This window comes from Muntiacus reevesi, chromosome 3 (genome assembly GCF_963930625.1).
Source record: "Muntiacus reevesi chromosome 3, mMunRee1.1, whole genome shotgun sequence".
Classification (NCBI taxonomy): Eukaryota; Metazoa; Chordata; class Mammalia; order Artiodactyla; family Cervidae; genus Muntiacus; species Muntiacus reevesi.
This window is the reverse complement of record NC_089251.1, coordinates 147,750,423-147,775,774: the sequence shown is the minus strand read 5'-3', so window position 1 is coordinate 147,775,774 and position 25,352 is coordinate 147,750,423. Positions and strand designations below refer to the sequence as shown.

Sequence of the window (25,352 nt, the reverse complement as noted above, 5' to 3'; positions counted from 1 at the left end):
CAATCTAGAGCACCTTCAGGATGTTGATTCAAAACTTTTACAAAGTGTAATATTTAGTCATTTTTTAACCACCATTTTCAAAAACTTTAGGGAAGCCAATATTGACTTTTGGCTTTTTTCTTCTTTAACCCTCCACCAAGGACCATATCTCTTGCTAGTGGGTCTCATCTTGGTGAGCAGGACTCTCAGTCCACACCACTGAACGGAGCCGTGTGGCTCCCTCGTGCAAATTTCCTGAGAGCCCCTTCCCTGAGCATGTGCCAAAAATCAAATCTTGGCCACTTAGTGCTCTGCGCTCCACATGTGCGCTCACGGCGCGTTCAGCAGCCGCGCTAACTGAGACGGATGGCCCTGTCAAACAGGAAACTGGCACGCCAGGGCGCAACAGTGGGGTACAATGACCTTTACATTCAGAGAAAAATATCCCTAAAATGGCATGAAGAGTTTATAGGGGGGAAGGAGGGGAGATTCTTTTCTTTCATTTGGGCCCATAGCATGCAATAAAAGCAATGGTGCCCAGCATGCAATTTGCTCGGGATCAAATCTTGAATCCTTCACACAAGAAGGAAATGAATCATCCTTTATCATGCTGCTTTGAAAGCAGTGGACTCTACAATTCAGCCGTATGTACCGCTGTACCCAGACAGGCCAAGTGGAGGGATTCAGCAAGCACTTCAACTCACAATAACCCACAGTCCTGGGAAAACATTCCTAATCTCCTGTAGATGGGTTGGTTTCAGACAGTAGAACCAAGATATAATTTGAATATTTAATTTTTAAAAAATTTTAAAAGTAATAATCTGCTTACAAAATCAGAGTCAAGAGCTTGGTAATTTAAACCCCATGTCCTTGGACACCATATTTGTAGCTTTTTATAAACTGCTTCATCTCTTGTTTCCGTCTCTAAATAAACAGAGGATTGGACTAACAGTTCTTAGGAAGTATATGAGAAGGAATTCATTTGAAAAAGTAGCAAAAATTGATAGCTCATACACAAATGTTAAGTAAGGACAGAAATGAATATTTGGAACAAAACCAGGCAGTCACATGCTTCTGTCCTTTAGTTATAGCCATTATCATAATCTATACAATTCAGTCATTCCGGCTAAAACACAAACATCATTCTACTGGGTCAAAAATTTATTTTTCTATTCTTCAGGTTTGGGGGCATTTTTGTTATTTGTTTCATCAATTATTTGGCATAAAAGAACAATGGCAACACCAATTCACAATGGGGTCCCCAGTGCTGTCCATGTCACACTGAAATAATGAAGCAAATTTAATATCTAATTAAATCAGTAAAATGAATTGATCACAAACACACTGAGCATTTTTTAAATGACTGGACCACAGAACTACAGACAGGTTTTCAAAAATACCAAAGTACAGTATACGAGAGGCATACATTTCTTTTCCTATTTAACTAAAAGCTGATCATAAAATACAAAAACTGCAGGCCCAAAGCAGTGAATAAACTTAGAAAACTGAATGCTTATAAATCACATATTAAAGTTTGGATAAGTTAGGAGTCAAATGTCTGAGTACTCTAAGAATACCGATTTGAGGACTTAGAGAAAATAAGAGAGCTATCAATGCAAAGAAAAAAAAAAAAACAAACAAAAAACCTCTATGATGACCACTTTGAAATGCAAGCGGCAAAATGAAATGATTTTGGTGTCTCTAGAGGTGCTGGTCAAATGCTTCCCAAAGCAACAAGAGAACAAGACTCTCCATGAAACATTCTGCTGTTGACTGTTTGGGAAGGATGCTAAAAGTGACCACTCTCCAATCCCTGTTTGGAGAATTATTTCGGGGAACATGCTCTTCCTCAAACCATGACACTCCCGCGGCAGGGGAGGAGGAGGAGACGGAATACCTTGTGCCTGGGCCGCGGAGCTGTGGGAGTAGCCCAGGGCCAGGAGCGCAGTCTCCACCAGCTGGCTGAAAAGCACGTCCTTGCGGACCAGGACGAACTCAGCATGCTCTTCCCTATTGTCATATTCAAGAGAGCCGTCCAACTGCTCCACCACACAAAAGACGGGAATCATCAAACCTGCGGGGACAAAATTCAAGAGCAAACACAAACATTACAAAGCAAATCTCGGTCACCATCATAAGAAGGGAAGAGACAGTTATAAAAGTCACTCATCTGTGATTGACAGTGGCTTGGATTAAACAAGCCTCTTTAGTCAGATGGGCCTAATGGGAGAGCTGTGGATTTTTTTCCCCTTCATTATTACTATCAGACTGCAGCAGAACTGCCCCAAGCAGTGACAGAAGCCCTCAGATTCTAGTCACTAAAAAGTGGAGTGTCCCAATTGAGGTCTCCTGACTGAGAAACCTCAAGTTCATAGCACGTAAGTGAGACCAAGGAGACGTTCTGTCTCTCGCATCCGCATGTCTATGGTCTTATCATCAGCTATTAATGGGACCAGTATTTTCAGATCAGATGTGCTTTTGTCTAGAAATATTGTAAGACACCTAGGAGGGAAGCATATCTGATTTGAGGCTCTAAGCTATTATGTGAATATGTACAAGAAAATCAAAAGGAATTTAAAAGAAACCCCTCTTGTATCTTTTATGTTTCTAAATCTTGTTAAATAGGCCATCAACTAACCTGAAAATACTCTGCTCACATAAGTCTTAGCTGACATTTAATTTATGTCAAAATCTGCATACAAATATGAAACTCTGTCTTTTAAAAAAAATTACTATATTATATGTTAACACCAGTTACCACTGGAAAGGAATACCTCAGCTTATGTTTTCAAAGAAGTAAACTACCCTAAAGAGTAAAGCAAATTAGTGTAGTTGAAAATCTGTTGAAATCTGTTGTCACTGAAATATTTCTCTGCTTTGTATCAATGTGTGAAAAGCTAAAAAATGTTTAATTCACTAAAGATTTTTTTATAAACTGTTTTTTATTAAAAAAAAAAAAAGTCATACAGGCATTTAAATCTAAACACAGCCATGACAAAAGAAGATCAAAGTTTTACCAACATATAGGTAATAAACATGGACTCTGCCCCACGTAATTCACATAAATTAGTATGTTACAGACTAAGGATCTTCAAGAAAAATTAAAAGTTATGAAGGGAGAGGAAGAAGATCAGCTGCTCATGGTGACAGCATTTCACAATAAAAATAAGACCTCTGTGTAAAATGACATATGTGACTATGACCTCTGACACACAGAATGCATAGGAGTTTCTCTAGAAACCCTCCCTGTTGCCTGGACCCTGGAAGCTTCCTGACTCACTCTGATCTGGAAAGCAGAGGGTGGAAGCAGACATTCTGCAAACTACCAGGTCACAGATTTAGATTTTTCTTCTAAAGATAATACAATGGTGACACTGGTTCCCATGTGCTAATTATTATTATTAAAGTTAATAAGTATTGGATGTAATTATTAAATATAACCATTATTAACACTAATAATACTCATTAAGAATTGTTATCATTAAAGATCATGGTAATTATTATTAAGCCTGCACAACAGAACAAGTCACACCACACCATACCTGACACAACTATTAACTTAGTATTCACTCCTAAGAACAACAAAACAGCATTATTGTCCATTGCTCATATACCATCCATGGTATCAATTTATGGAACATAGGAAATAAGGGTGGGGCAGACATTATTTTAAACAAAGAAGAGAATTTAGCCTAGCCACATGGTGCCTACAAAATATTTTTTTAAAACATGATCAGCACTGTCATATCAAATGCTTATTTACTTATGCCCAGTTTATTCCCAATTGCTGGTACGACATATAGTGAATAATATAAATTAGATTTCTTCCAAATTATCTCAGTGGTCATTCATTTATCCAACTTTTGTCCCCTGAATACCTGCTGTGTGGCAGGTATACCCCATTTGTATCTAGTGATACAAATGAAAACAAGCTTGCCCCTGCTCGTGCCTGCAGAGCAGTTGAAGAATGTTGTAAAATCTTCCTAAAGCAAGCATAATGGCATTTTATAGGATCCGTTCGTGAGAGTCCTTACCAGCACCGAGTAGCCTCCATTTAGACCTTTTAACTCTTACATACTGGCAAATGATCTTTGTTCAAGCAAGCGGGTTGATTTCTATTTTTTATGATTTAAGTGTACGCACACATAGGGTCATGCAGTCAGTGGTGCCATAAGCTACTTCATCACTAATACCTGTGTGTACGTAAGTTTCAAAGCTGAAAATCACGGCAGTTCCTAACGTCAACATCTAGGTGTCACACATCTGGAAACCACAGATAAGACCTTTAAACGAATCCAGCTGCTCCATAACCTATCCTGCAGCCACTGCTTTAGTGACCATAAACCTTCCTCAAGTGGATGGTCACCTGAAAAAACTGAAGACCCCAGTCATTTTTTAATAATATTAAGAGTTCATGAGTTAGAGATGAAGTACAATACTAAAGCACAAAGATTTATACCACATAGAGATTTATTTTTTGAAAATGTCAATGATCAAAATATTTCCTAAGCATTTTATTTCAGTGACTAGAGGAAGCAAATTGTTATCTGACATGACAGCAAAAACTGCTCAGAACCAAAACGCAAGTACCTGTCCCTCACAGGCATCGCCTGCTTTCAAAAAAAGAAGGAAAAAAAAGGACATTTATAAAACAAAACAGTATTAATCAGAAGTATATGACAACAGAATCTGTTCTAAAAGCACATATACACGTGATTCTAAAAGCTATCATAAACAGGTTCTATTTAACCACTAGAAAAAATGTACCTTTTTAGTAGAATTAGATCAATCAAAATAATGATGAAATCTTTACAATGAAATGCAATGTTTACAAAAGAAGAGGAAGGCAGGAAAAATAGATACAGTTACTAGTGACAATGACAAGAGAAATGAAAACTAGCAAAACAGTACACTGAGGTCAAATGTAGGGAAGAAGAAAATTAAGGTATACATTTAAAACACAGCAAATTCCTAAGAAAGAAAACTATAAAAGGATGAGTAGATATATATATGAAAAAAATATATATTTATTCATTTGATCACCCCATTTGCTCCAGGCAAATGAGAAAAAAAAAGAAAAAAAGTGACAACAGATGAAAGGATAGTGAGAGCATGTGGCAAGCACTTCAAAAAATAAAAATGGGAAGTATTAAAAGTCCCAATAAAATAAAAATAGCAATGTAAAACCAAGATGCATTTATAACAAAATTTAGAAATGATCAAGAAGAAAAAGAAAGACACTGTTGTCCTCACCCTATAACGAGAGCTTACGGCATTATTTTTCTTTTATTATAGCACAGACCATCTCCAGATGATCAAGGAGAGAACTTTGAACCTTTTGATTACAAGCCTTGCTAAGCCTTTTATAATTGCAGGAGGTAAGCAAGTGGTTTAATCTAGAGGACAGGCACACAGCCCTAGACATTTGCTAAAAATTAAGAGCTCTTCTGACAAATTGGGATAAATGGTTAATTCTGTTGTCAGAGAGGTAAAATAAGCAATGGGACTCTCTCTACTAGAAAAATGCATTTTCCCAATTGTTATTAGTTATGATGCTCAAATTGCCATTTTCATCATGAGGTGGTTTCTGAGGAAGTGTGCATCATTATAAAGAGTTAACCTGATCTTCACCACCACAGCCCTGCAAACACAGACACGTGGGGAGAGGGCTGCTTTGAGCCAGGATGGAGTGAAGTCCTGCCACTGTCATTACTAACCTGCGGGAGTAATTTGTTTGACCTCTCAGCTAAATTCCTCCTAGCTAAAATGTAAATAATAATATCTACAGCCTAGAATGGTGTGAGAATTAAACAATGTAACATAGTTAAGGTCTGACAAATAGCCCTCCAATAATGAAATCCATTTGGTTTTCTTTTTTCAAAATCAGTATTAATACCACTTCACAGAGGGAAAAAAGAGACCAATAATTTTTTTCAGGGTCTACCATCAAGGCTCAAGATACTTCCTGAAAAGCATTTCTTCAGAATGAAAATCATACCAGTAATTACTGAATGGCCTAATTAAGATGCCTAAAGGCTTAACATGTTCACCGTGCCCCACAGCCCAAAAGGGTGAAAGTGTTAAAAGCACCATACTTAATATGCTAAAACTGCCTGTCCAATACAGGGGCCACCAGCCATGCGGTGATGGAGCACCTGAATGCTGACTGGTCCAGAGCTGAGATGTGCCGTGTGACATACACACTCAATGTCAACAATTTAATACCAAAAAATAAAAAATAATTATATTTAACTCAAAAAATTACTTCTATTAATTGAATATAGAAATAATATTTTGGATATACTGAGTTAAACAAAACGTATTAGTAAAATTAATTTCATCTGTTTCTTTAACCGTTTTTTTTTTTAAAGAAGCTACAAGAAATTTAAAATTATACATGCGGCTTTTATTACATTTTGATCAGACAAAGCTGCTCTACACAATCTGCCAAATACCAACATATACAATGGTTTTTCTGACCCAGGATAAATACTCCACAACCTGATTAGCAGGACAATTGTGCCATTGTCACTTATCTCTCCTCTGTGTTCCAGATCTTAAGAGACTTGAGGACAGATGTACTCTTGGTTAAACTCCAATATCTAACGTGATATCTTCCCTGTTTCACTGAACAAATCGTAGGCTACTGTTTTACTCCTAACTATATTAATCCAAGTTCTTTAATAAAAGAAAGACATTTTTTTTTGTCTTCGCTTCATTTCAGAGAACAAAATCTAAAGTGCTCAGGAAATGAGAAGATGGAGAGATGAATGTGAGGAGCAAGTAGTGTTTAATGTGCTGGGTCTAACAGTGAAAGATGAAAGAAGGTCCAGAGGCAGAGGTCTAGATAGCAGGATTCTAGCGTCTTCTGGGAGAGCTGGGACACAAAATGATACCCTCATCTGCAGGGCAACTCCTAACTCATCGCCTACTCTGACATACATACTTACCTTTGTTTCTTCCCTGTTTACCCTGTGAAAGGGTTATTATTACTCTCATCTGATAAACGAGGAAGCTGAAACTATAGGAAAATTAAGTACGATGTCCAAAGAAACTAAGAGAAGCAAGGATAGAGCCAACTTTAAATCTCAAGCACGCAGCATTCTTGGGGGTGTGGGGAGGGGGCGGTCAAAAAACAACACTCCAAAACCCACACCCACAGAAATATAAATGTGTGACCTTTCAGCAAAGGACCCTTCACCACTTGTGACCAATGTGTAACCCATGTCAGCTGTAAGTGAATTCAACTTTCAATAGCCTACTGCATGTCAGGGTTATCGACATGGGCGCAGAGGAGACGCGGACACAGAGAAAGGCTCACGCAGCGTGTCCTTCCCCAGCGTGGGTGAGCAGAGGCTCCAGGCTCCTCCTCGGCCCCTTCGCCTGCGGGATCCACCCTCATTCTGAGCCTGCCCCCCAGTGACAGGAGCCAGGCTGAGATGATAGGAGGCCCGCCTTTCACCTCCCCTCTTTCAAAGGGCTCCTGACACCATCCTTTCCCAGAAGAAAGGCAGCCACAGGGCCTTCTCCCTTCCCTGGGGGCAGCGCTCGATCAGGCTCTAATACCTGAGAAGGCCCCTGGGCTAACTGAAGATCACAAAGGCTTTAGGGCAGAGCCTTGCATCTGTATCTGTTCTTTGTATAAAACTCAGGCAGGAATAAAGCCTCAGCAGGGACCGCAATCAATAACTCACAGATCCGCAGAAACCCTGAACAAACTCTACCAGGGAGCCCGACTGAACGCCACGGGGGCTTCCAGACGACGGGGAAGGAGGGTGGGCGTGGGGCAGCTCTCTTTCCTTATTGCAGATTTACCAGAAACTCAAAACTACTGTTTCCGAGCTCTAAAACCTCACACCCCCCAACCCCCGCCGTCTCCGTTACTCAGAGAGTCTCTAGATGCTTCCTTCCACCCTGAAACAATAAAGGCTAGTCTGAGTGCCAAGAACTGCAACCAGAAACAGAACGGACGAGGGTGTCCTGCACCACCTTCTTGGGGTCCCAGGAAAAATTTCAAAACAGACCAAGTGTGTCTTCCCTACTCCCCTCTCTTCTGCTCCTCCTCTCAACTCCCAGGGACCAACCTCCTGAGCTCTGGTGGCCCCAGGCTCCACATTCCACTCCAGAAGCCCACTCCCCCAGGAGCTGAAATTCCAAAGAGATTAATAGATAAAAAGATGCAACACTTTACAGTCTGAATGGTTTGGTAGTCTCTTAATCTCCTCAGATATATTTTCATTGTTAAAGAAGTACACTGCAGCCCATATTAACTTCCAGTGGAAAGATCTTCAGGTAAGGTAATAAAGAAAAACGTTTTCACCAGTATTAGCGTGCGTGCTATGTACATGGGTGCGTGCTATGTACATGTGTGAGTGCTATGTACATGTGTGCGTGCTAAATTGCTTCAGTCATGTCCGACTCTTTGCAATGCTATGGACTGTAGCCCTCCAGGCTTCTCTGTCCATGGGATTCTCCAGGCAAGAACACTGGAGTGGGGTGCCATGCCCTCATCCAGGGGGTCTTCCAGACCCAGAGACTGAACCCACTTCTCTTGCGTCTCCTGCACTACCAGGTGGATTCTTTATGACTAGTGTCACCTTGGAAACCAGTATTAGGAGGGCAAGTAACATCAACTGGGGGCAAAGCAGCCACCTATAGGTGGCACAGAGGTCCTCCAGGCTCCCCCAACTGCTCCACTTTCCAGAGTTCCTCTCTGTCTTTTGCTTGTCAACTACAGATTCTTAGAAGGATCAATTCATTTGTTTTTGCTGTTGGTTTTAACACTTCCCAAAGAGGAAACAGGAGGCAAGATAGAGATGGGACAGCTGAAAGTACTGGTTGTTCACAGGTAGAGGACCAATCATTCCTACAATTATGGAGGGAAGGCAAAATAATTACTCTAAGGGCATGAGCTGTCCATCCATGACCCAGTTGCTTAGAATTCAGAACTAGACCTCCAAGTAAAGTTCCACCTACAAAGCGCATCAGTGCCACTTCCTCTGTGTGCAGGTGAGGAGAAGGTAAGACTGTCAAGAAGTATTTTATTTTCAGAATTCTCTCTAGTAAAACCAGACACTATTTACAGCCCCTGGGGCAGATCTTAACTTTGGGAGATAAGAACAAAAAATAGGCCAGGGGTAGGGCTGGCCAAGTAAGCTCTGGTCCTCTCACTTATCACCTCCATGGCTCATACTGGGTTTAAAGTGGTAGGGAAGGGAGATGAGTTTTCTGGTCTTTCAGATCTCTGATTCCAGGCCTGTCCCCAAACTGAGAGGCCACAATTCAACCTGAAATCAGATCTGAAGGCTAAAGGAAAACTCCAGGTCTCTCGATACACTTCAGTTCCAGAAATGCTGTGGCAGCATCAACTTGGCCTGGCCGTCTGCAAAACAGGACTTCATAGGCACGCAGGAGGCACAGTGTAGCTACTTATCTAAACCAAAACTTCTGAGCTCCACCTGGGAACACAGCCACAGCAAGCCTGATCCAAGGAACCAAATTCCCAGATGTCAGGAATGTCTAATTACAGTGAACGAGAGGCTGGCCATTTCCTTCTCCAACACGGACTGGTCTTAGATAAGTCCTCACCCTCCCGCTCCCCCTTCCACCCCAAGACTGACCTGCAGCAGAGACAAGAGAAATGTTCATTCATTTTAGCAAAATGCTAACTGCACCTAGACATGAATAACCACCATTAATAGGCAGTGTCGGTTCTGGAAACCCCATGACTTCTCAGCCACCTAACTGGTCCACGTCACTGTGGCCCTACTGCATGGCATTCAGGATCAGCAGACAAGGAGCACTTTCTAGGGAAGGATCTTCACACGAGGATCCAGGAGTTAACTTACTCCATGTTCTCCAGGGAAGCACACCAGATCACAGGGCCCTGCACGACCACTGCCGACAGAAATTGTTGGCTGATCACCACAAAGGCATCCCAGTGGTGCCTGGCACAGGACTGGCACAAGACTCTGCTGGCTCACAGCACCTTGCCCTGTGACTATTCACACCCCAGAGCCTGGAGGGCATCTTATCTGCAGTCCTACCCATGGCACTGAAGGTGGCAGCATCTTTTCTAAGGGTAGTAACTACAGAGAGAAAATGTTTACCCATCCCAGAATCAAAACAAAATTTAAGAAAAGAAAAAAAGTCGAATATGCAAGTTTGGGTATCACAGAAGTGTTCAAACATACGGTACACTGTATGAGGATCCCCCAGCTCAAAACTGAATTCCTCAGGTTCTTCTCACATTGGGTTAGAAATGCATATACTAGTTAGTCTTGAGCCTCAACGGCATGTCAAAATGACTGTACCACAATTCATTAACATCAGGATCTCCGTCCTCCGTTTAGTAAAATTTTATTCTGGAGGTTTCTGGGGAGGTCATTTTTTAAAATAGTATTGAACTAGAGATGTATTTGCCACTCCCTTCATTCTCATTATCCTCTCTGGAAAAGCTAGCTATTTGCAACTCAGCCCCAGGAGTGAAAAAAGGAGTCAGTAAAAATTATCTTTGTTAGCAAACTAACATTTGCTTCATCATCACAGGTTTTGAGCTCTGCCTAAATGTTATTTTATCTAATTTAACAATTAAAAAACCCTTGATTAATTTCTCCAGTGTAGTGTTAAGGAAAGATTAACTGTACTGAGGTTCTCTAGCAAGGAATTAATAAAGGAATCAAGCACTTGGCTCTCAATAAGACAAGACTACCCAGATTTCTAGTGGGAATATTCCAGAGTACAAGCATGTTTTCTTTGGGGAGTTTAACTCACCAAAATTATTAAAAATTGAGATCAAACACTAGTGCAAAGCCCCAAAGGAAATCATACTAGAGTGGAGAGATTTTTATCAAATGAAAACCTGAAAAGGTAAAAGTTTTTATAGTGAAAAATAAAAGGCTTTCTCCCTTACAAGAAAAAAATCCTGCTGCCCTATATCTATGTTTAGGGTTCAAACAGCAAAACGTATACAGATATTTAATAAATGTGTAAAGATCATCACTGTAAATTGAATGCAGCTTTCACAAAGCCAAGCTTAAACAGAGAAGTAGCCGTTACCATCCTTTCCCAACCACTAAAGCCATTCTCATTCTTGTACCCAACAAATGCCTCCACTGAGATGGAACAGCAACCAGGTCCTTGAAACGGCTAACACTGGGAGGTAAAAAAGAAAAGAACAGGAGGAGAGAGCAAGAAAGTCAAAATCATACTGTGTATTCTGCAGTTCCCTAAGGGGACACTGAGCTCTCTAGATTGCAGTACATAGGATATTATTATTGTGACTGAAATGAAGTTAATAAAACCCAGCATACAGACTGGGGAAACTCAGGTCCCCACTGATGGAATACTTCCCACACAACGTATTTTAAGCATATATGTACCTGTGTAATTTATAGTAGTTACTTAAATAAGAAAAACAAAACAGAAAAAAACTAGCATATTGTTTTTCATTTTATGATTCTAAGACATCTCTTTATAATTTACATCATTTCCCAAAGGCAATATTAAATTTGATATTATAAAACCAAAAAGACTATTTCAGGTCTTGAATGTAAATCCACTGAAACTCTTATCCTCATTCTTAATGTTATCCAAAGGATATCACCCAATCATAGGAGGAATGTAATCCCATTTTTAACTATCTTTGAAAAGTGTCACAAAAGCCCAAAGTGATTTGTCTCCTGGGGAAAAAAAAGTCATAAACCTTTATCCTAAAGAAAATATATATGTTTCTACCTTTCCTAAAGCACAAAAACCCTGGGAGAGCACCGCAGTTTCAGATTGGGGTTAATTCCAGGTATGGAATATCCCAGCTTCAAAAATATTTCATTCTCCCTAGATTCCCTGAGTTCACAAGTTATTTAACTCAAGAACAATTTCTCAGCCACAAGATTTCTCCCTGTCCCTTCAGAGGCCACAATTTTAAAATAGTTCTCATCTCACAGGCTCAAAACAAACTATCAGAAAGACAAGTCAAAGGCTCCTTTTGGAAATCAGCCTTAAAGGAGAAGGGGTTGCTTGGGAGGTTAGTTCAGAGGCGCAGGTTTAGGTGCAGGCCTATGGGTGCACGCCTCACCTGCCTGCCACAGTGACAGAGACTATCTCAGCGCCACCACCGCCCAGATCTAGATAAAGATGACAAAAGAAACTCTACCCAACAGGTTCCATGAATATGGGTTCGTTTCTTTACTTTGCTAGCAGGAGTAGGATCGACAACCAGATATGTTTTCAGAGAGCAAGCCTGTGTTTATTATATACATGAGAGGCTGGCTGTGAGAAAGACTTCACTGACTCACATCAAAGGAAGAAAAGAGCTGCATCTCAGAAGCCTTCCTGGCTTGAAAAGAACTGTCTCCCTCTAACTCGCTTTCAAGCTATACATCAATCTTCAATATAATTATGTTTGACAGAATATAAGCTCTCGGCAGTTAACTTGTTTACAATAAATGCTTAGTTTGGGTACACGGACTGTATTTCAGTCTTAGAAATATCAAACGCAAACCTACAACAGCCCCACTATCCGGCTGAGAATTATTTTGCTATAAACCTTTTTATTGGGGGGCTGAGGGAATTACTTTGCAGTTTGTTTTCCACTAGCCACTTGGAGCAGTGTGAAAAGAGGTACATTTATACTCTGACCCTGGGCTAATTGGAATTCTATACATTTCCACAGGAGAGCGTGTGGCATCAATCCTGAACGTGAAGGTCGGCGCCTAGATGGTTTCACCATGGCGGCAAAAAAACCCAACGGCTCTTACTAAGGGCACAGCATTCTCCTCCAGTTCTTTCTCTCCTCCAAGTCTCTTGGGGACTAACAACCATTTGTGACGGCATTGGCAGACTTTCAATAGTAAGCTCCAGTTGAGGGGTGAGGGGTAATAAGTTAGCCGTAAAAATGCGCTGTAGGCTCAAACTCACTATATGAATGGACCTGTAAATAGAGTTAAATCATGCTGAATGTTACCTGGAGATTCATCTGAGAAGAAAAAAGAAAATCAGGATCACCATGTTCATCGTTATCAAGTGCCTTTACTTGAGTCTTAAATGAGTAATAACTTTCCTTTCAGTGAACAATTTGCTCCTCTTATACCCCCTAAATAACGAAGGCTGTTCATTCCTCTAGTACCACATCTTCCAAGCCTACAGGACAAAATCTCATCTGGATGGAGCCTGGTGAGCTGAAAGCTGGCAAAGCTTCAGGAGAACCCTGCTTTAGCCTCACTCTCCTCCATGAGCTACTTCCAGGCACGCATCTTCACTAGCATTCTGAACCCTTTCTCATTTGCAGATCACGACAAGCTGATCATCACAGGGTTTCCTCACTTGTTTCTTAACTTCACAAACACCTTGTTACCAGATTTCTATGATAACTCAACTTTAACATAGTATTATTATTATATATTAAAAAGATCATTTTAAGAAACCTAGTTTAAGTCTACTTCCCAAAATAACTAATACTGGGGAAATATTGTTCCTTTATTACTTTAACAGTGAGATCCCAACTTCTTTCCTTCTAGTCAATGTTATCATTTCAGGAAACATAAAATAGAGAATTTTTTAAAGTCTTTCAGCTTCTAATAAATAAGACGCATAAATGATTTCAAGAGTCCTTAAATGTATTTTATGAAAAAAATTTGTCACATGACTTCAGTATGAAAAAGAAAGGAAAAATATTTTCACTCAATTATCAACCTCACAGATCTTTTTTGTTAATATCAAAAGCAACTAGTTTGCAACATGAACTAATGGAAAATTGTTAAATTCACCTAAAATAATCACTTCTTTTTTTGATTTAAATAAGCCCTTTTAAAACCTTGACTATTTAACTGCTATTTACTTAGGGGAGGGGAGACATGGAGAAGGTGACTGATGAAAAAAAAAACAGTGTTTTTTTTTTTTTATTGTACAACAAAAATTCCCTCCAAGGCAAAAAGACATTATGCCAAGTTCCACCCAGAATTAATGTTTAGGTTTAAATTATAAAGCCCAGAAAAAATGGAACCACTAATAGACCCTTAAAGCTCGTGGCATTCGTCAATGATGTTAGGTTATGTAAATGTTAAAACTGAAAAATCTTTTGCTGACAAAAGTATTTTAACGAAAGCACTATTAACTACACTCTCTAAACTGAAATTTTTTAAAAAAAGGAAAAAAAAGAAGCTTTTTGAGCTGTATGACATAAATTCCAGTCTGAAAGGGATTATGCTCTGGACAGTTCCGGGATTATGAGACCTTCACCAGGAAGGGTTTACTGCCTATCTTATTCCTTTCATTTTGTTACTCTCAGAAAGGTTTTTAAAGATCGAACCCAAGAAAACTCTTAGCTACAAACCAAAGAAATAGTCTCCTCTAACTCTGTCAACTATGTCCAACCTTGGGCTCCAGCTGCTCTGATGGCCAACCTCATTTGTGGTTTTAGTATCCCCACAACGACAGGGGTTAACTCCCCTGTTTGGGCCAACTCCAGTCATCACCCAAGTTTCCAAGCACACGCAATTCTATGAACAGAGTAAGAAACACAGCCTACAGTGAAAGAACAGTAGCCACCGATTTCAGCGGCTGCCAGTCAGCTCATTCCAAGTTGCTGAAAGTGCTGCCCTGGGGAATGAGGGCTGGAGGCTCAGCAGTATGAAGGATTATCGATTCAAAGGTTCCAAAAAAGATTGCAGACAGCAGCCAAAGCCTATGCATCTCAGAGGACAGCCCATGTCATCTATGTGAATGCCAGGTGATGTGTCCGCAGGGAAACTCGGGGTCCCCCCACAGTGCCACGTATGCCAAGAAAAAATAAGGGTGTTCATTATTCATCTTCAACTTTGAACAGCCAAGATGGGGGGAGAAAGTTCTTCCTCCAGAGGAGGAAGAACAGCAGGCCCAGGGACCACACCTAACCCTTCTTTGCAGGCCTTTGTAACAAGAGAAACACTCATTACTGTTTACTTCCATTTACACAGGTGAAAAAGAGGTGGGAAAGAGAGAGGAGGCAGTTACTCCTTCAGGTAGAATATAAGAAACTGTGATTCCCCATCTTCAACTGTATATGAAGGCAAACCAATGAGCACTTTCCATGTCTCCTGAGACACTACACCCAGGAGCTCCTCTCGGAACTTCCCAGGGCATAGTGAGAGCCGAACGGTCTCTCCCCAAAACAGAATTTAGCTAGTAAACACAGCAAAGTAAGTGAAAAGCACTTCAGTTTTTCTGCATCTTCTCCGAGACTAAAAATTGGTACATTGTGTGACAGGTCCACCTCATTTTTCTTAATGATGTTTTTATTATTCTTTCACTCAATTAAAGCAGAAATGGATATTGCATCTTCTGACTGTATAATTGTTATTGTAATCTGTTTTCGATCACTGCTTGGGAAATGGGTCCAAAACAACATAAACTCTCCACTGCCTCAGAAGGCAAGTCATTTTCTTTTACTACGACACTTAAAGAGACATTTATCATGCTGCTCTGTTAGCATCTTTGGGTTATGACTAAAGAAAGTTCTTGTTCTGTTAACCAAAATTAATAATAATAATAATATTTTGAAAACGTTGCTATTTTAAGAGTTTTGATATGAATGTATTTTCCTAGTAAGCTATCAGTTTTTCCTTTTCTTATATGTATATATAAATAACTGGAACAAGCACAATAAAAATAAATAATTTTAATATGGGGAATAATCAGGAAATTTGAAAATCAATCTTAACCAGTTATGAAAAAACAGATACACTTGCTTTCTAGCCAAATTGTTTTTAAGAAGTAAAAAATATTTTTAAAAGAAATAAGACAATATCTGTGCTTAATATTATGAAATTAAAATTGTTTCTATGAAAGATGCACATCACCTCCGTCAGATCTTAGTGCTCTGAAAAACAATTTCTCTAACCAGAGTCTCTATTAATTTTGCTCATATCTGCGCAAGTCTTCAATAAAACAAAGACAGTCACTGATCTACTGTGTACATTTCAATAACCGTGCAACCATCAGTAAGCACCAAAAAGTTACTCTGGTGTGAAATGCACCCCTTTTCATATACAGTAGCTTGCAGCATCTCTCCTTAACTCTTTAAAAATCTTTCTGTTCTGTTATGCTATAGTTTTAACAGCCCTGTGCTAAGACAGAACTTCATTCCAGTGATAAGGCAACTAGTTATGGGTAGAAACTAATCTGTCTTATGTACTAGCAAGTAGTAATAATACTGAGAGCAATTAAATTGAACTATACATCCCTCAGAGAGTTTTACTATCCTAATGCGTTCTAAACACATATAAAGAATATTCCTAGCACAATATAAGACTGTCATAATTTGCTCATAACTTTATTGCAAGGTTCAAATTCTGGAAATTTCTATTAAGGATTTTTTTTTTCCATTTTAAGCATTTGTCAACTAATAACTATCATATTCACTAGCTTATTTTTAATATTTTTAGAGGTATACACATCAACTAAGAATGGAAAAAATACAACCAAAAACCCAATCATCATAATTATATATCTACAGCACATTTACTCCATATTAGGTTATTTTTAGCTGATTAATTAAAAATCTGAAATAATTAAAAACTGCAAATGAGAGGCAAAAAGACAAGTTTCAGAAACAATTTCTGATGTAGCCTTTCACTGCCTCTTAGTTATACTGATTTTATCACAATTTTTAAATCACTTGCTATCAAACAGCAAAATAATTGTGTCAATTGAAAACAAAAAAAATTATAAGTATAGATGGAGTTCCATGATTTTGAAAACTCCATCACAGAGCATTTTTACATAAATACTATGTAACATAAAGTCCTTGTGGGGCTTGTTTCATGTAAAAGAAGAAAATAAATGTTTGGTTGATCATTGAATTCAGAAATACAGAAAATAACACACTATAGAGGCCACATCTGTACTTTTTTGGAAATGTGCAAGTCCTTAACTGGCTTTTGTTTTAACTCATACTTCAATTCCACTCAGGGCGGTCTACTTTGACTCTGAAGCATCTATCACATTACCCGTATGTAGTAGGATAATGAATCCTTTGTATATAAAAATCCATTTTTAACACATAGACATTTCTAAACCTCTACTGCACTTTAAAATAGCAGGAATCCACGGCTCTCCATATTGACATCCTAAATTAATGCTGGAGAGCAGTGGTGATTGGAAGTGAGAAAGCTCCAATACAATCAAAGTCAGCAGAAGGAAATCATTCATTTATAAGTCATTATAAAGAAAACAAAAGGCAAACTCTCTTCTTCATTTTTGAGCTAAACATAAAGGTGTCCTACTTGAAACCATTTTCAGTTCTTTCCCTCTTTCTTTTCTTTTCTCTCTTTCTCTCTCCCCACCCTCCTTCCTTTCTTTCTTTCCTTTTTTCCAAAAAATAATGAGTTAAAATGTATGGGTTAGATCCAACATTTAACTGCTGTTCTTATTCTTGGGGAGTTGGGGGGGAGGGGGAACTGGCTGCCAAAGCTTCAGAAAAGAGAGTTTGGGCTGCTAATTTTCCGTTCACAAAATCTAAATTCCCGTTATGCATCTCACACAACTCATGAAATAATATGAAACAGTATTATATCACTGCAAATTGAGACATTTTTATCAAAATAAAGAGTGATGATGCCAACATTTCATTTGTCATTTCCCACTTGTCACTTTTCACTGACAAACTGTTACACATACAACTTTTGTCAAATGCTCCATCCTTAAATATGTTCCAAAATGCCATTGTATCTCAGCATTCATGTAAGGAACATAGTAAAACTACTTTGGGACCACATATTAGTTATACAGGTTTTTTAAAAAGCCTACTTATTAGATAAAAGTATAACTAACTTTTTATTTATTTACATGCTATGTAAGATAAAGTTTGGCTTCCTGAAACACAGCAGACTATGTACATACTTTTTGCATGTCTATGTATGGCTGAGTCCCTTCGCTGTTCACCTCAAACTATCATAATATTATTAATCGGCTATACCCCAACTCAAAATAAAAAGTTAAATAAAAATCTATGTACATATTTTTTTGCACCTAGTATGAGATTACTAGTTATAAGAAACTTTTTTAATGATGAGAAATTGTCATTTTTATCTCAATAGAAACTTAAAAACCCTTAAAAGACCAAAGAAAATAATACAATTTGAAATTCATCTAACTCTGTCAATTTGTGTTTTTTTATATATCATATTAACTGTCTGCACTAAATCATAAAAAAGAAAAAAAAAGAGTTTTGAATTATCAAAGTAGTACCACCAAGTTTGACTGCTTACCAGATTCGCCTCGTCAGATACATCAAATAATTACTATGTCTTGCCTGGAATAAAACTGATTTCCACATTTTTAAAATAACTCAAAACTAATTTTCTTGCATGTTTAATAAATTAGTCTGTTTCCTTCCCTACAGAAAGGTAGGCAAAATATATACATACATTCGTACAAGGGGAGAAGAATTAACACAGGATATGTAGTATGTACAGACTGATACTCTTAGTCACAACCCCCTGGAAAAAGAGGATATTACCTATTGTCCGCAGGGGTTAAAAAACAGATGCCTTAAGGATTATCTATGTAGTTTCAACACACACACATACACATATTTCATTCAGATGATCTTGAATATATAATGGTCAGTGGGTTTCTACTAATGGAATATAAGGCTTCCAAAACTACTTGAAACATCAAATTATGCTCAGGACTTTGAGGGGCGGATACCCTATGTTCTGTTTAATGTGTATGTTTCATTGCATATATATATTTTTTTTAACCAAGTATATCTTTATTTTAATAACAGGCCAAGGACAGAAAACACTTTAGAGAGGGCTATTTTTCTACCTCAGCAAAACTGCAGAGGACATACAAGACTGTTGGATGACCCCAAAGCCTAAGTTCATTCTATTTAAAAGAACTTAAACCCTTTAAAAATTTGGAATAGAAGAGGAAAATACAATCTTTTCACTTTTAAAGTAATAACATGAGTCTTCCCCACAAGAATAATGGTGTTGTACATCCTGTTACAATGAATTTAACGAGTTTTCTCCATTTTGCCTATGTTGACAATATGTTTCAAATTTCTAAGTATTTTATACATTTCAATAGGTCAGTATCTATACTCTTTCACATCTGCACTGCTTTCAAAATGTAAAATGCCTCTCTACAAGTGCTCCTACGGTGACTACACCTGACCTGAAGTGCATTTCTTTTAATCGAAAAGGAAATGTTCCACTTGCAGATAATTAACACTGTAGACAGTGTTCAGCTCTAAATGAGGCCCTGCCCCACAATCATGATCACATTTGCTTCCCAATTTGAGTACATCAGCGTGTATTGCATAATGATATTTTTCCCCTTCCAACAAGACAGTTATGTTCTTGAAAGGGCTGACCGGTAGCAAGAAGAACAGGTCTACTTGGGGTCCAAGAGTTATAACTTCAACAGACAATTCTTCACCAAAATTAAATGGTTGTTTTAAAAACTAACTTTCCCCCCAAAAGCTAGTTGTTTTTTTTTTTAAAAAAAAAAAAAGCAAGATATTCCCAGTGTTTAAACATTTTCCCTTGAACTCTAGAACATTTAACACCAAAACAAAACAAAACAAAAAAAATCATCAAAATTCAAAGGAAAATGGAAAATATCAAAAAGATTTCTGATGTTTAATGCCTCCTATCAGCAAATACACCATCTGGTATACTCAAGCGCTGTTCATTCAGTTTAAATAAAGCTGTCTGAAAGTTCTTCTTTAAGCCAAACATTAAAAAATGAAAATGCTTATGTTAACAATGAATGAAGCACAGTAATTTATTGCTATTAAGGCACAACTGGCCAGCGCCTTTCAGCAGTCCAGGAGGAAAGCAGAACGCCTTGCTTCCTCGGGAAACTTGATTGGCATCACTTTCATTTTATGCTGTAGGTTGCGTGGCTGGAGCATTGCATACAGCTGAACATTTTAGGTACTTATGCTAATGGTGGTAAAAGGATCATCTGATTCTTATATTCATCATCCTTAATAATCTTTTCTTTTTCTAAATCTTCAAATAGATCTGTAAGTTTTAATCAACAATTTCACGAATATAAATTTCCCCACCATTAATCATCCTTTCTCAAAATCCTTATGGAGTGAATTACTAGCTGAGAGGGGACGCCAATTCTAGTAAGTGAATGTTACCCAGCAGGGATATAAAGCTGTCAACACCGTGGTGCTCTTGCTTGCTCTAAACTCTCTCCCAGCCTTCATATGTTTTTTAAAGAGATATTAGCCTTTTTTTTCCTAAGGACCTTCTATAAAAGCTGATTGTCATATATATCTGAGCACTTATATTTTATTACACACACGCTTTAAAACACACTGCTTAGATAAGAGCAAATACAGCCTAGAAAGTCTTAGAAATACAAAGCAAAATTGATCTACTTTCTAATAGTCTTCTAAAGCTAACCACACTGTAAACAACACACAGTGTAAACAACACACTTTAATAAGTCCCCTATTAGAACAGAATCCTGCGATGGTGTTTCTACCATCTCATCCAGTCAAATCCAGACACTAAAATCATCTCTCTTTTAAAAAAACTTTAGTTCTCACCAAAAAATACAGCAAACTCTCTCTCCCTCTAGAAAAGTAGTGACAGCAACATAATTTATTATGGCAACCAATGCATTCAGAAACATTTATTTACCTATTTATCAGAAGCAGGAAGATAAACTGCCACTTTATTGAGCAGCCTTTATTGAGCAACTTAATGATTTCCCCTATTTTTAGGGGGGAGACTATTTAAGAAAGAGAATCACTAAAGATTAACTAACACATCCTCCCAAATTTTGAGCTGTTTTAAAAATTTATATTATTACAGCCATCTTTACAACATTGACAAGACTGCAGTATATCTGAAAATGGTAATAAATGATGCAGAGCTATAAATATTTTTGTAGTTGTCTACGGTTATTATATTGCTTCATAAAGAAAATTTAAACAAGAAGAGGTAGGATAATAGAAATATAATCTATTTTATATATACTCTATGTTCCCCCAATCATTTCAATTATAAAGGAACCACTAAATAAAAATATTATCGTAAATATTTTTAAAATTAGAAAGTGCATTTTTAAAAACACTTTGCTTTTCTCCAATCTATATACATGATTAAAAGTTATAATGAAATAAAATTATGTATCTCAATGTACATTTGGAAACTATCAATATATAAGCTTAAACCCACAAAATAATCATTAACATTCAATAAGAAACTTTGTACTATTCAAATGGTTTGTTCTAAGTTGTTATATTTTAAAACTTCCTAAATGAAAAATTTTCCAATCTATTATGTTCTACAGAGTAAAATCTTTTTAAAAAAACTTTAAAAATCCACTATATGTAAACTATTTTATCCACTTTACTATTAAGTATCATAAATGGTACTTAGAGACAAAATAATGTCATTTTTATTTTCAATTTGGGCAGCAGCAGAGATCTTTTATATTACTAAATTAAGTTAAAGCTCAGAAAAAGTGACTAAACCAGCTTATTGAAACAAATTTATTACTCCTCACCAAAGCTTCATATTTTTCTAATATCAAATTTGTAGTAACTGGTCAAATGTGAATTATCACCTCCCAAAATATGAAAAGTAACTGCTATTTTACACTGAGGGTATCCCTGGTCACCAATATCAAATAGCTTCCTTCACAGTTCAGTAAGATATAGGAAGGAAAGAAAAACTTGTTTTAGGGAAGTACAATTGTTAATCATTACATTCTAAAATGTTTAGAGACTTCTTTCAATTTAGTGAGTTTAGAAAGAAACCAAAATTTCAGTCCAGGTTTTTTGTTGTTTTTTTTTTTTTTCCTTATGCATAAGGCCACTTTGAGAACATATCCTCTCCAAGGATTTCCAAAAGTTTTTCAACCCAACATCACTGGTACTTATCATGTCATCTCACCTTGGGTCCCACCATGTTCATTATATATTTTTCTTTGTTGTATGCATATACTAAAAAATAGTACCAAAAAATTCGAAGTTATTCTTTCAGTCTCAAGACAGTACATTAAAAAACACTATTTCTAAAAAGTCACAAAACTACGAAGTTTTCTTTTGCTTCAAGTCCCTAAAATCAAAGATATGTAAGCCCACAAGCTATGGTCAAATAATTCTATTAAAGCTTTAAAAATTGAGCAAATGAGTACTTCACAAGGGAGATGAAAAATATAACGAACTAAGGCAAACCATCCTGAATGTCTACAATGAAGAAATAGTAATAATAAAATAAGTAAAACCAAAAGCCTGTTCTTTTATAAATTGTCCATTGTCTGTTTATAAAATTTCTTTAAAAGGGACTGGATATTTCAAATTGAGTCTTCACTTGGAAATATATACTATGGCTATTTAGAGCAGGAGAACTTATCACTAACTTTCCCTAGGGTTTTGTTTCATTTCAGGCAGGCTAATGTAAGAGTAACATTAAATAGGCTAATACTGAAAATATTAGGGGGAAAAAACTTCTCGAAGCAAAAAAAGTTTAAACTATTAATTATGTCAAACACAAAAAAACTGCATGCCATGTAAGAACTGTGTATTTACATGTATAAAACAACTAAGGAAATGTCCTATAAACCTCAAAATATTTTAATAGTGTTTAAATTTCTTGCATATCTTTACTTCATAAAATTACTTTCCCTAACCACTTTAAAAGAAAGTGGTTGTTTAAGTAGTAAACACTGCAAAAGATTTCAAGTAATATTAAATTCTTGGAAAGAAAAACAGTATGTAGTCAATAAGACCATTATACCATTTTTACCTTTTGTGCTATATAATTCCGCAACAAAGTTACAAATGCATATAACTTTAAACTTTGTTTTTTAAAAACGGTAGAATTAAAATCTCCAAGGGCCTGAGAGATTCGCAGGGATTCCCACTTGAAATAAAGTGGCTGGAAATACTCCCAGTTGTTAATCATTTGTCTCGAAGCGCTGTCCTAAGTAATAAAGTAACATCAACACCCTTGCTCCTGGTCTAACCTGAGCATTCAAGATTAGTCCATAAAAGCGATCGCACCTAAACTCCATCCCTACAACAGATACTCTTGAGGCAAAAGCAAAAGAGTTAGATCACTAAAAAGCTCTCTAGGAAAATCTAGAAACAGTTAGCTGGCTGTGACATAAACCTGCCAACACCTCAGCACACAGTGGCAAAGTGCCCAAAAAATGCCAGCCTCCGGGTAAACCACTTTCTTGTTTTAACTCGAGATGAAGCTACCAGTTGCAGATGAGAGGCGACGGGGGCATTATTTGGCAACCTGGAACTCACTTCCTGTAACCCTACACCGCGACAGCGCCTAATCAACCTGAACCCTGACACCCGGGCCTGGATCGCCCGGCCGCGGGCTGCGCGCGCCTCCCCGCTCCCGGCTGTTACCTCCCACGGCCTTGGCCACGGCGCCGTTGGGCCTCCCGCGGGCTCCCATGGGGCTGCCGTTCTGCTCCAGCCGGGCCACCTTCGCCGGGGGAGGACCCTTGACGTCGGGACTGCCGCTCCGCCGGTCGGGGCTGTCCCGCAGACACGGGCTCTCGCTCCGCCGCTCCATGCTGCTCCGACTTGGAGACAAAGTTCCCACCGGCAGGTCGCAATAAAACGCGCAGGGACCTAGGGAGGGGGCGGGGGGAAGGGGAGGGAAGGGGAAAAAAAAGAGGGAAAACCGCTCACACACGTGATAGACGTTTAGGCCAGTGGGGCAGCGCGCCGCACCGCAGCCACCCAAACTTCCTCCCACGCTGCCCGAGGGGCCCGAACCTCGGTCGGCCGGAGAAACCGGACCCAACCTGACACTGGGTGGCCACAGCAAACCCAGAACTTTGGGCGCCGCGACCCTGCTGCTCCCCAGAAGTTAGCTCTGGGTCACGAAGTCCGGCCCCTCGCCCAGGGGCGCCTAGAAGTGATCCATTCATTGGGACAGGGTTGGCCTGACCCGTTCTCGGGTGCGACGGCCTTGGTGTCGGGGGGGAGGAGGGGGTCAGGGTTGCGGAAGAAATGAACTTCATAAAAAGACATCGCACGCACTCAAGGAGGGGTGGGGGTGCACACAAGTCCATAAGAAAACAAAATAAACACACGGTGAAGGCGCTCTGAATCGCCCGGCAGTAGGCAAAGGCCTGGCAAAAAGACCCTTGAATCCCTGCTGTTTATCTTTCCCGAGCACGTCTTGGGACACACACACTTTGCACAAAATCAACCCTAATTCCACATTAATAATCATTCCAAAACACTTAGACATATTGATCAGAGTAATCTTCCGAATAACCTTCACCTCAAGGGCGGGGGCTACAATCGTTATTATTTTGGAACGTTATCATCATCCGATCCTGAGTTTTGTTTTCAAAAGCTCTTCAGGATAAAATACAAAAGCAAAAAGCAGTTGAATTATTAGGTGCGGGAGGGAGCAGCCTTCATCAACCCCAATTTTTAAATCTCCAAAAAGTTTTCTTCTGGGTCGCTTGGTTGGCAGCGCGCTACTCGTAGAGCCCGCAGATCTCCGCACCGCTGGATTTTGGGAAGGGTGGAGACGCAGGAGGAAACACCTGATGAAAAGGCACTCACATTGTCACTGACATCCTGGAGAAGCTGGAACCCGGCGCAACAAAGTGCGCTGGGAATCCTCGCGGGCGCTCGGGTTGTGGGAGAAGCCGCGTCGCCACGGCTCGAGGAGCCAAGGTGGGGGTGGCAAAGGGGAGGTGAGAGGAGGGATGCGACAGATGCAGAGGCTGAGCTCGAGGGCTGAGGGCGAAGGTTGCGCCCGCACTCCCTCCGCTGCGCTGTCCGAGAGAGCGAGAGCCGCGGGGAGGGAACCTAGCCGGACCCGGGGCTTCCCCGGACTCCCGAGCTTGGCGCGGGCGCCTGAGTACTTACTGCTCACAGTCTGTCTGTAACTTGGCTGGCTGGGGCTCTGTCCATGGAGCAAAAGTAGAGAATCCAGGGTGGAAAGTTTCTGGTGATATGCTTTGCAGTGTTCTCCTAGTCTTCCTTTCTCTTTACTCTTTTCCCTTTCCCCTTTCCCAGGTCCAAACGTTTAAGGTCCTGGGTCAGGGTGTCTTCTTAGTGCGGCGATGATGGTTGTTATGATGATGATGATGATGATGATGGGGGGGGGCTGGGGGGGGGGGGAAGAGGGAGGAGGAGTAGATGGAAAGGAGGGCTCCTCTAAAGGGGCACCCGAGCGAGCGCGGGAGGAGGCGACGGAGGAGGGGAGAAGAGAGAAGAAGGCTGAAAAAGCCTTTTCACACCTTCGGGAAGGAGACCCTTTCTGGAGAGAAAGGGCTGAGAACTGGGAGGCGGCGGAGGCGGGTCGGGGCTGCAGCTTCGCGGGGCCGCTAGCTCGCGAGGAGGCGCGGCCGAAGAAGCAGTAGGGCCGGTGCCA

At 39.3% G+C, this 25,352-nt stretch overlaps 1 protein-coding gene across 1 annotated transcript in view; it reads right to left on the bottom strand.

The window, feature by feature from the left end:
• Positions 1 to 24,996, bottom strand: part of SATB2 (SATB homeobox 2) — a 197,456-nt gene extending 172,460 nt beyond the window's left edge. The window contains exons 1-3 of the mRNA XM_065930889.1: positions 24,845 to 24,996; positions 23,357 to 23,584; positions 1,877 to 2,053 (exon numbers count right to left, since the gene is read on the bottom strand). Of these exons, the coding sequence (XP_065786961.1) occupies positions 1,877 to 2,053; positions 23,357 to 23,525 (346 nt within the window). The 5' untranslated portion in view covers positions 23,526 to 23,584; positions 24,845 to 24,996. The remainder of the gene's footprint in view (positions 1 to 1,876; positions 2,054 to 23,356; positions 23,585 to 24,844) is intronic.
• Positions 24,997 to 25,352: the final 356 nt, after the last annotated feature.